Source organism: Scyliorhinus canicula, chromosome 19, assembly GCF_902713615.1.
Source record: "Scyliorhinus canicula chromosome 19, sScyCan1.1, whole genome shotgun sequence".
Classification (NCBI taxonomy): domain Eukaryota; kingdom Metazoa; phylum Chordata; class Chondrichthyes; order Carcharhiniformes; family Scyliorhinidae; genus Scyliorhinus; species Scyliorhinus canicula.
Window position 1 is genome coordinate 5,147,933 of NC_052164.1, and position 12,111 is coordinate 5,160,043.

General features: G+C 39.7%; 2 protein-coding genes across 3 annotated transcripts; both read right to left on the reverse strand.

Moving 5' to 3' along the window:
- Window positions 1–2,804: 2,804 nt before the first annotated feature.
- Window positions 2,805–5,641, reverse strand: hoxb7a (homeobox B7a). The gene is made up of 2 exons (XM_038779377.1): window positions 5,107–5,641; window positions 2,805–3,615 (listed from the first exon to the last, which is right to left on the reverse strand). Exons 1-2 carry the CDS (start codon window positions 5,504–5,506, stop codon window positions 3,380–3,382), a joined length of 636 nt encoding a protein of 211 aa, XP_038635305.1. The 5' UTR covers window positions 5,507–5,641; the 3' UTR covers window positions 2,805–3,379.
- A 581-nt stretch (window positions 5,642–6,222) lies between these two features.
- Window positions 6,223–8,589, reverse strand: hoxb8a (homeobox B8a). Of its 2 annotated transcripts, none has more exons than XM_038779374.1 (2): window positions 7,717–8,589; window positions 6,223–7,340 (listed from the first exon to the last, which is right to left on the reverse strand). In XM_038779374.1, the coding sequence occupies exons 1-2, from the start codon at window positions 8,141–8,143 to the stop codon at window positions 7,063–7,065; spliced, it is 705 nt and encodes a 234-aa protein (XP_038635302.1). In that variant the 5' UTR covers window positions 8,144–8,589; the 3' UTR covers window positions 6,223–7,062. The 2 variants fall into 2 exon arrangements, with proteins under 2 accessions (XP_038635302.1, XP_038635303.1); XM_038779375.1 differs by having other exon boundaries at window positions 6,223–7,337; window positions 7,717–8,583.
- Window positions 8,590–12,111: the final 3,522 nt, after the last annotated feature.

Genomic DNA, 12,111 nt, shown 5'->3' on the forward strand with positions numbered 1-12,111 from the left:
AAATCATCGGTGCTCCTTTATGCAGCAAATTCTGCAGATAAAATGCAGCATGTGCCCTTTCCTCCTTATTTTCCGGTTTTCTCTGCCGATTGGAACGCAAGGTGGCAGCAGAGAGCAACAAATCCCGCCAGCCCCCACCCCCACCGCCACAACCCCCACCAGCTACAACGCTGATGGATTTATCAATGCAGAACTACTGGGATCTTGGTTGCTAAACATTCTAAACCACAGTCAACTAAACGCCATTTTATATTATATCATCGGACTATTATCCACTGACAGTGTAAGCTGAAACCCTAATGGTGTCCAACAGAAAAAAAGCAACTGTCGCATATCGTAAACGTTTGAATTTGTAACTGCAGCATTAGGAGCCGGGCTCAGAACAAATTATGAACAAACGTGAAGCACAATAGGAGGAAATATTACTATTACACCACAATCACAATACGTCAGTGCGTCAGTGTCGGTGACACTGCCCGTTCTAATTGCTCTTCTGGATAAAAGTGTTCACGTAATGAGCAACCCTCGAGAAAAGATTAACAATCGCGAAGCTCATTTAACCTTACTATGTAGCAAATTCCGTCCCCGAACACAATTATAGATTTGTCAACACGCCAGAGCCATTCTGCATACTGGTTCCTTAATTATATAACATCCTGTGAAATAGAACAGCTTACGGAAAAATAGCAATCCCCAAACTTGCGGTCTCCCAGTAAATATGCCGAAATAACTTTGCACATCTCACTCAAACTGCAGTCTCGAAACACAGACTCATTAGAATAAAATGCAACAAATATATTTTCTAAGTGACGTCAACAAGTCTCTATTTTCTGTGAGATCGTTCGCTGATATTCTGCACAAACCCATTGAATGCAATTGTTTAAAAAATCAATAGAAGATTCGTCCTGACATCCGTCTTACCTTTGCAATAGCATCTGTGATTTTGGTTCGATCATCCTTCCCTCACTTTGGAACCAGCGCGATTTTTCTTTCACGAACAATATTGTCCCAAACTGATAGCCGTCGGTTAACCTGCGTCCGCAGACTAACCTGGGTTTCATGCATCAGTCATTCACACGGAAATCGGAATTCGAGTCTCTTTGAAAAATGATATCATCCACATCACTGAGATTTGCGCCACTCCATCCATTGCTGACATTCCCAATCGACAGACAAGTGGTAGATTGCAAAAAAAAGTCTTGTTTACTTTGTGTGCGTGTGTGTGTGTTTGTATGTCTCTGTCTCTGTCTATGTGTGTGTTTGTACCTCTAATAGTAACTATCAAAGTTTGAAAAAAAAACCCCGATAGAAGCCCTGAGGAGGACACAGGACCGACCCAAGGTACGGTGGCCAAAAGAATACTGCAATATACTCACATGGGAAATCATAAAAAGTTCATGTTCACGGTTGCTATCCACATGACCGGCAGCGGCCAATCGAAGGACCGATCCACTCATAAAGTTCTATCACAAAGTTGTAAATTTTCATAAAACAACAAGGAATTTATTGCATTTCTTCATGACTACCAACAACAGGCCCCCTCGCCGCCATGTTTTCTGCTAAAGCAAAATGGTAAAAAGAATATGTTTTATTAAATGTTTCCTTATAAAATGGCTCTGTTTGTCTCCGTTATCTATTTTGTAATCCAGACTACATTAAATAAACCCCCCAGTCCTCTGTCTGCTCCCCATATTCGCCTATATTTAACAGAAAGAAGGGTAGCTATATAAACTTTAAAAATCGCTTTTGCGAAAATCAAGCTGTTCCTTCGCTCTCTTTTACTTTGACTTTATTACTCGTGCGGTTTCCGTGAAACCGACTGGAACGTAGGATCTTAAAATATTAATTTCATTTCTCGTCAGTGAAGAAAATATTCCGTTTAACGAAATTTACCTGGGTTAATTTTAAAAACCGATTTTCACAGTTTGAACAATGATTTTCCTCAAATTAGATTTGATGCATATTATCCTGATTTCTTTTGTTTTTGGAGGAACAGTGGATCATCAATACCACAACATGCCGATTTTCCTGATCACATCAGAAGGATTCACCCTTCCAATACACCCTAAATTGAAAAGGACAAGAGGGAGGATAACCCGAACTGAATCTCGGTGACCCTGCTTAATTGACTGGCCTTATCTTCACTATCTACATGGCGCAATGCGTCTAGAAGTATATTACGATAACTTTCAAATATTTTAGAACCAGAACTAGTTAGTTCATATCTAAAAAATACAATCGTGTGTGTGTCAAAATGGGACGAACAATTTTACGGCTTTCCAAGGTGTGTTGGAAGAGTATTTCCCTCGCTTTCTCTCCAACATATTTCATTCGCGAGGGACGCGTGTTAGTTACATAAAGGGTAATTATGCAAAATGTTCATATTAAACCCACCATTTAATAGTAATTCCGCAACTGTTAAATTGCTGGAATGTTCGTCTTTCTTATCCGACACCAAAACCTGGCTTCATCCGCTTCACAAAGTGTTGTAGCTTTACTTAGGTAGGGTGTTACAGCTCTCACGAGGACGTTCGGGATGGTTCCAGTGCCTTTGTTGCGTGGAATTGTTTAATCAGGAAATCTGCGATTGAAGACTCGAGTGCTATACGTTGGAATATAAACCCCGAAATAAATCCGGGAGAAAATATCCCTTTAATTGGATTATTCTGGTCGACGAATTGGTGCTGACGCATACACCCAGTCTCAGCATTGTGTCTTTTCGTTGATGGCCAAATTGTGATTCTTATTGTCTTTGTGTCTGAATGTGTGTATGTGGAAATATCAACTTTAATAGAAGAACCCAATAACGAAAAAAATCCTAATTTTATTTCACAGAACAGTTTACATCCTTCATAGCTAAGCGCAAAATCTCAACTGAGCAAACATAAATGGTCCATAAATATAAAAAAAAATGTACAGAGAAATTACACTCAATACTGCCACCAGACACCATTTTATATATTTAACTATAACAGGAGTTTATACGGGACACGTCAATAATCTGTACACGGGTTGGAACTACACACAGCTCCTTTTGGAAACTATTCTTAATGACAAGAAATTACATCAATACAGTAACTAATATAAAGTCACTGACATTGTTTTCCTTTAAATATACCAGATACGGCAAGCTAATTACAGAAACACAATTCACCACATCAAAAAGGCTAACGCACAGACTATATATAACTGTACTTGTACAATATAGATTTGGGTTATTCCCTCTACTCTGTACAAAACAAACTACAAGTAAAACTGTTACAGATTTAGGTAGTATTCTGTTTCAGTGTTAAGAAATGGGGAACAACTCGTTCCATTTTGTTTAAAAAAGTCTTTTAAGTTTATGCTTCTTTTTGAGTTTTTAGAAGTTTGTTTTTCTTCATTCTTCCTGCTTTTCTTCTCCTGCATCAGGTGGACTAGTGACTTTACTTTCCTTCTTCCACTTCATCCTCCTGTTCTGAAACCAAATTTTAATTTGCCTCTCAGTCAGGCAGAGCGCGTGTGCGATCTCGATGCGTCTCCGTCTGGTGAGGTAGCGGTTGAAGTGAAACTCTTTCTCCAGTTCCAGGGTCTGGTAGCGAGTATAGGTCTGACGTCCCCTTTTCCTGTCTGAGGCTAGACCACGAAGAAGGAGAAGCATCGAAAAAAAGGGGCGAAACAGAAAAGAGAAATCACAAACAATGCAGCATTAGCTCTCTCAAAATATTCAGCACTACTTCTTACTCTTGACTCTTGCCACTAATTTTAACATAATATCTCGAATATCCCCTTGACAGATGCAATAAATTACTGTCGGAAACTAACTGATTACAATCAATATAAAGTTTGTATTAATGCTTTATAAAGAAAGACGAAGGAGGACTTTATGGGGATGTATTTAAATTGTTTACATAGCACTTAAAGGCCTGGAACAACTGTCAGGTAATGAAACTCAAAAAGCATATTGACTTTAATTTTCTATTTAACTATTATTTTGAAACAGGAATGCCTTTAGTAGTTTCGCAGCTAGAATCCATTGATAGATGATCATTTTACTACATCCTAGTTGCAGTCTGCATTTGGTGAATTAATGTTATGTAACATGAAACTGACAGGTAGTTAGAAAATGGATACTGCGATTTATTTCAAAGCACAGCTCGCTGGTGCAATGTGCCTATGCGATTGTCCAGGAAGGCAGCAGTCTCCAAATTCAGTAAATAGCTTCCAACTTTGCACTTTGCACATTCATGAAAAATAATGCAAATGTGGGATAGGCATTTTTAAAAAGCCTCACACATGCCTTGTTGTAAAGAGATGTTAAAGTGGGAGAATTGTCTAAGGGCTCCCTCCCCGCCACTCTACCAACTGCCCCCACCCCCACCCACCTCCTCACCTCCCATCGCCCCCCCCCCCCCCCTCCCCCCATCCCCATACCTTACATGTTACACAAGTGCTGCCGCATTGGTTTGCCTGGGCCAAAACAACGGCAGGCTGCGCATTTAAGGAAAATTCCCATTGAACTGAAATATCTTTATAAATATTTAATGCTAGTTTTTGCGCACTTTTCGTCGCCTCCATTTGTCATCTTCTTGCCATCCCTGATGTATTCCGCTTCAGTCCCCAGCAGCGAGCCCTCCCCAGCGCCTGCGCCCCCCCCCCCCCTCCCCACACCCTTTCCAACCGCATCCACAACACACAAAGCACGTCGCAACTTAGAAAGACGGAGAGAAACTTTGAACCGAAGAGTACTTAATGGAATTGAACAGAAAAGGGAAAAAGAGGCGAGTTCAGTCTCATGGGATATTCCGGGTACAATGCTGTTTTTGTTGGATTTAAGAGCACAGACTGTGCAAGAGCAAGAATGAAGGTTTCTCTGAAATGTGTAACCAGAGATGTCCTACAATGCACAACTCTGCAGATCTCTATTTGCTATTTTACTTTTAAGATGTATTTGTCACATGGAGCTAATAATATACTTCCAACTCAGCGACTTTATTGCTTACGGGGCTAATGCATTGCATTTTATACTCTGCTTGGTGAACGTCATAAATGAATACGGCACCATAAGGCAATAAAGTAATTGACGGTCCCTCTAAAAGAATTCATTTTATGTGACTTTTCACATACCTGAGCTCTTCATCCAAGGGTAGATGCGGAAGTTCTCGGACTGGGGGTCTGCCTCTCTTTGCTCCGACTTGCTGCAAGTCTGCTTGCAAGAGTCTCCAGCGCCGCACATCAGTGATGAAATGTTGTGATCGAATGAAGAGCAGTGCATGTTAAAGGAGTTCGCGTTGAGGCCATAAGGAGACGTGTACATGGTCGGGGTCTGGTGGTGAAGGCTGTTGGAAGCGCTGTACAAACCCGGCACAGTGGCTGCGTAAGAAGCGGACCCTGAGCCATAGCCCGACCGCTGGGAGTTTGAGGCAAAGGCGCAAGAAGTTGGTTCCGAAAATACCCCCGTTGGAAAAACAGAAGTTCCGGCTGTATATTTCGAAAATAAAGCATTCGCATAATACAATGAACTCATAATTTGGCTGGTGATTTGTAGGCCGGGACGTTTCAGTGTCGGTTTTACGAGGTACGGTGATATATTACGGAATTAGAGTCCAGATTTACACCAAAAGAACCCCCTTTTTCCTCCCGATGCACGTGATCTCGGCACGTGACACTGGGGGCCAATGAGAATCAGGCTACCCGCGGCTTCTTTGGATGATAAAAAAAAATTCTCTGATCAAAAGGAGAATTCCTGCATCCAAGTCATAATGTGACTAAGTTTAAATACAGGGTGAATAGGACGCAAATTGAGTTTATAGGCCGGGTTGATCGATCATTTGGATGGGAATTTAAATAAATCGATTTGCTTTCTCTAGTTTGCGTTCAGCTTCCAGTGGAAAACACATTTGTCAAAACAGCTTTCTGTTGGCTCGCGTGTGTTCTAACATTGCGCACTGTGACTTCCAATAATCGATATCTACCTTGCTATGGATCACTGGCCGGAAGGGTGTGCTTGGGACTTGTTTTCCAAAACTACAATGGTCATTTATACACAAACTTAACATATATCATCAGCCCACTGTTAGTCACAACTACTCCAGGATGAACTTCAACTTGTTCTTTTTTAAGGGGGGGCGGCGGCGATGGGATGGGTGGGAAGAAGGAATTATGAGTGCAAATGAGTCAAGTGAACTGCAAACATAAACAGGTCACTAATAAAAAAGTCACAAAGACAAATTGAGTCAGGTGCAATAGCAATGTGTTATTGATATTTAATGCTCAGTTTTCAACAATATTACCTATCCATCTGTCTACCTCGGCAAAATATCCAGTTTTCTTTTTTGCCAAATACTTCCATTCAAATCAATTCTGTTTTCGGGGAAAAAAAGCTGAGCAATTTCACAGTCCTGTTTTCGCTTGTAAAGTTTATTGTACCCTTTTCCGCCGCTTGCATGTTCAAACAATAGCCCAATCTCGTGTATAACGTTAATGGATCACCGGTCCTTCTCCCCCCAACACCCCCTACCCCCCAAATAAAGCAATTCACGTATACAGTAGACTTCTCTCACAGTTAAAACTTATTGTATTGATTTTAAAACAGTTTGTTCTTCTGCACATGCCAATTTGGAAAAAGCAATCTTATAAATACAATAAAGACATAAAGAATAACACAATCTAAAATAGCTAAAGCTTAAATAGGCAGCTTCATGTTGTCGGGATTTTTCTTTATGCTAATGATCATTAGCTGAAGTAGTGCACACGGCTTCAATATTCAACAGCAGTATTTCAAAACATACACTCACACACACTAGGACATTGATCTATGAACTTCACATTAAATACTTTTACAAGAACCCACTTGAAACAGCTATAGTGTTACACAACCACATGTATTATATCTGGTAAAAAGTTGGAATACTCGTTTCAATCTACACCTCCATACATTTGCGTACAATATTGTGTATCAAACAGCAATCAGTAAAATTTGTTCTGCTCCTCACACCCGCACTATTTAAAAACTGTCTACATTATTCTATGCATATCCCCTCGGGTTAACGTTTGATGTTTTAAATTATTTTTTCATTATTATTAATCTTTTTCTTCGTCTTCTTTTACTTCCTTCTCCTTTGGAGTTTCTTCTATTTCGGATTTGCTGCTGGGGAACTTGTCTTTGTTATTTTCCTTCTTCCATTTCATCCTTCTGTTCTGGAACCAAATTTTGACCTGCCTCTCGGTCAGTCCCAGGGCGTGTGACACTTCGATCCGCCGTTTTCGAGTCAGGTATGGATTGAACAAAAATTCTTTTTCAAGTTCTAGTGTCTGATAGCGACTGTATGTCTGCCTACCCCTGCGCCGTCCTGCTGCTACTAGGGAAGAGAGGGGAGAAGAGGTAGGGAGGAACCAAGAAAGAAAGCTCAATGAGGCTCTGTAGTTGTAACGCGAAGGGTTCTAAAACAAGATTTAAACACTATTAAACAGTATTCAACGCCATAGGAAAAATACGCCATAAAACTGCAATAAAACTACAAACAGCATGCAATATACCACAAACCGCTGCAGGATCATTAAAGTATAAAGTAATTTACAAGTACTGAACTTTAGAATCATAAAACACTAAAGTTTTAACGTTTCCTTTCTTGGCTCAGGAAATGAACCTTTCTGTGTTTTGAAATGTGTGTGTGTTTAATCGCGGTCCTTTCTGTCAGCCGCTTTATTTCTCGCTGGCCCACTTCAAAACCTCACCTTGCGGTCTCATCCACGGGAACAGCTGTGTTGGAGATGAACTCTGTTCTGAATTCTCTGCTTCCTCTCCTAGGCTGTTCGCCGTCGACTTGCAGTCCGGATACTGGATCAGTTCGGCCTCTTGTTGGGCGGCGAAAATTGGCTGCCTTTGCAGGGTATCGTAGCTGTAGAAACTGCCGGCATCCCCGTGACACGTCACGGCACACGGATTCTGCTGGTAGGCGGAGGTGGACAAGGTGGCCGTTCCGTGGTGGTAAAAATCCGGGATCTGGCTGGGATGTTGGAAGCTGCTACCGGTGCCGGGTCCATAGACCACGGTGGGTCTGCCGCTCAGGTCCTGGGTGAACCCACAGTCATAATAATTGGGGCGCAGAGAGTCCCCACTTTTATACTTGGAAAACAGCGAATTCACAAAGTAGGAGCTCATTGGGAAGGACTAGGATCTTTCTGCTCAACGGAGGGAACTTAGTGTTTGTTAATCAGCCAAACAAACAAGCCAGGATCTTTTTTTGAAACAAATTAAACCTTCATCTTATTGATCTCAACAAATAGGGTCCTGGAATCACATCTTCGTGAAGAGGTTCGCTCATAAACAGTTTTCTGTGATTTACTTCAGCCCAAATGAGTTGTTTCATATTTTGCCGTCTCTTTTCATGATAATTTGCATTTATTACCTCAACCACGTCCTATTGGCTTCGCTTACTCCGTACGGACACTGCACCGCGTGAAAAGGGAATGGTGAGAGAGAGAGAGGGAATGAGAGAAAGATAGAGAGGGGGAATATGCGGATTAATATATTCAACCATGTTCATTACCGGGATATCAGCCGCTTTACAACAGATGAAATACATACGCCACCAAAAGATTGATAAGGGGAGGTGTCCACGCTGCTGTGAAGTAAAGGATAGACATTCAGACGTTAATTTCCAAACCATTTAATGAGAATATGCGTCTCTTTTAAAGGTCAGAGTTACATCAACAAGACATGGCAGTACAGTACCAAACCAAAAATCTAATTACTATCAACTTTGGATCTAATTGCTATTTTTCCTCCCAAGTTATTGCAGCGAAGCGACAAGTACAGTAATAGACAAACGCAAATTATTTGGAATTTTAAAAAAATGTTTTATCTTAAGGAAGAGGGAAATCTAGTGCTATTTAACAATTTAATGACCCGTTTTCCTATTATTAATAAAGCCTTTTATCCGGTGCTTGGACGGACCCTGGAACAGTAACAGTCATCTGAGAACTATAGGAAAGAGATTAAGGAACTATAAAGCGTAATAAAAGCACAGCCTGTTATTGTTTATAACATGCAGTGAACGGCAGTTAGTGCTTTTACGAGGGGCTCTGTGCGGAGCACTAAAATATAGGTTTTCTGAAGAGGGCACTCCATTGTCGCTTACTATATAAGTATGAAACATTTTATACAAAACAATTATTATGGACTATTTGCTATTGGGGACATGTTACACCACAAATTCGGTCTAATTAAAAGAGTTTTACCTTCCAGCCCAGAGGTTTGTCAGTGAAAGCAAATGCAGTGATTCCTAATAATGGATCATGCACGCTAGATCAAAGGTAGCTAAACACGCGCTTTAATTTACTTCGAACATATTTTATCTTTATCATAGATTTTATATATGTGCATGCATCTGTATATATATTATAATATATATTTGGTTGAAGTGCTTTACAAAGAGTTAACGTTACATTCTAAAATAGAGTATAAAGTTGAGGAAAAGTATTGTAATCTTAATTCATATTTTCAAACCGAGCATCTGCTTTGTAACCACTAATGAAACGCCATGGTAATGATTTATGGTAAACCTGCATTATTTTTTAAGTTTATGTTTTTTGTTTTAAACAAGCTCTTTCCTATCGCCAATTAGGAATCGGGTATTGTGAGGTCGAAGCATTTTGCTACCAAACCTCTTTAATACTATGATTTCGTGAAGTAGCCAAAATAATTTACAATCGATCTGACACACCTTGGCAGGTCTCCCGAAGCATACTAAAGCTAATCACGCATGTTAATTATGCACAAATGGCTTATTTTATGTTAGCATTCGGAACGTCCACATATAACCATACGTCCCATCCAAATCAGTGGAGATTACGCCTTCACAACCGTTAAAAGTTAGTCAAAATCGAACTTGTTAGGATTCAAAGTGTAAATAAAACTGTCGGGTACCGGTGGCAATGCGAGAACATGTAAACATTATCGCAACTAACATTCACAATAAGTGGCAATGTTGTAGCTTTACATATTCGGATGCTGATTAGGAATCTTTCAATCTAACTTTTGATAATTTCTATACGCACCACCCTGTCCCTCAATCTATTTCCAGTACATATACAATATATAGAATATTATGTTCCTTTATATTCTCGCAAGAACTCCGTGTTGCAGGAACACTGGTGATTGTTGAACTGCATATTTTCATCCCCCTCTGTAATGTTATGGGATAGCTCAGCCGGCGAGGAACACACTTGTGTTGTAAAATTACCATCGACTAAAGTTACTGAGTACAGCTGAGGTGAGACAATAATGTAAAACACTGATAAGAAGATGTTATTAACTTCGTGCACGTGTCGCCTGTGAAATCTGCTCAACTGATCAAATCACCCAATAAGATAACAGTGATAAAAAGGCAATCGAATGTCTTTTAAAAGGGCGGCATGTGAAGTACCTCATCAATTCTAAAAAAAAAACCGATTCCGTTCTACAAACGTTGAAGCTTGTTAATGATTCTCTTTTTCCATAAGTGGCATGAGCTCCCCCCCCCCCCCAAAAAAAATGTGCTCGTAATAGGACTGAATTAACTAAATGGTTTAATAATTCATTGAAAGATTCCCTTTGAAAACTTTGCCCTCTCTGACGCCCGCTACCTGGAGCTACTCTGACTCATCTTAAAATATTTCAATATTATTGTCTTTTTTCCGCTCAAAATTAAAGGACAGCGTTCCATTTGTAATATCCACTTTTACTTTCGTTTTTAGTAATGGTACTTACTTTCTATATCCAATTAAATTCTGTTGAAATGTGCCTGGAGCTTTCCACTATTCGCGCTAACTCTAACGGAATAGATGCTACGGTTTTAATGCGATAAAACAAAGTTGATTAAAATGTACTATTGCTGCGATATTGACCAACCAGATACTTTATAACAAAATGTAAGCAAAAAAAATGTTTTGTTAGGATGCGATCTGCAACTTCCTTGTTATTGTAACTGGTTCATTATCCGAAGGTCTTTAGAAATAAAATGATTTCTGACCACAGAAATAAACAGTATCCACAACTTGCCCACTGTCCGGTCTGTGAGGGCCCACGTGACTGCTGCTCATAAGGTATTAGGGCCGTGACGTGCTTCAGATCGCTCTGGACTGTTTGTTCAATATTGTCCTTCTTTGTATTTTGATGTGTTTAATCTTTACCAGCAACGTGGTCCACTTCATGGGCGTGATTCCATGTTGTTCGAAAGTGTTCAAATATATTTCTTAAGCTTAATTATAAATGCATTTACATATTGTGAATTTGGTCTCTATCTCCGTAAACCTTTATCTCTCGCCGTACATAGGTACACACACACATATGCACACACATGCACCCATATTTGTAACACATTCCACGCACCTATCATGAACGTAGATACATTTAAATATACACATTTTAATGGGAGTTGCTTGCAAATGAATTTATAAAAGTAAACCTCCTTCCATGGAGCCTGTTTTCAAATGGAGTGCTTTATATATTTCTGTGCGTTTATTCTATGCTAGCAATTTGAAGCAGCTTCCTCAGATTTAATCACTCCATTCTGTTGAGAAATATTAAACAGCACAATGAGATAAGATATTATAGGTGTTAATACTGCCGCATTCATTTTACTTTTCATTCATCCGTAACTGTTGACTGTGATAGAAAATGAGACGACACAAGTATTATGGAGATATTTATGTATCTGTATTATTATGTGTTTATGTATCTTAATCAGCTGAGATATTATTGATACGCTAATCAAACGCAAATAATCGCATTGGAATTTGATCTAAAACTAATAGAAAGCCGGGATCTTGTGTACAAGTGAAGATATGACCAACTTTGACAGATTTGAAATGCAAAACCACAGGCGTGTTATTTTTCTACTAATGTGCTGTATATAAAGGCAGAAAGGTGGACATCAATGGATGTTGACGCACGTAAGCACCTTCATCCAAATGCGCATAAAGGGCGCGGGGTTGCAATTGTGAAACGGTACTCTTGTTTATTTTCTATCTCCCTCGTCACATGTCTTTATTGGGAGAACTGTAAAAACTTTAAAGAGCCCAAAATAAAGTATCGCCAAAATGTTTTACATTCGGCGTCCTCTTGGTAAATTCTGTTTTTCGTGAAAT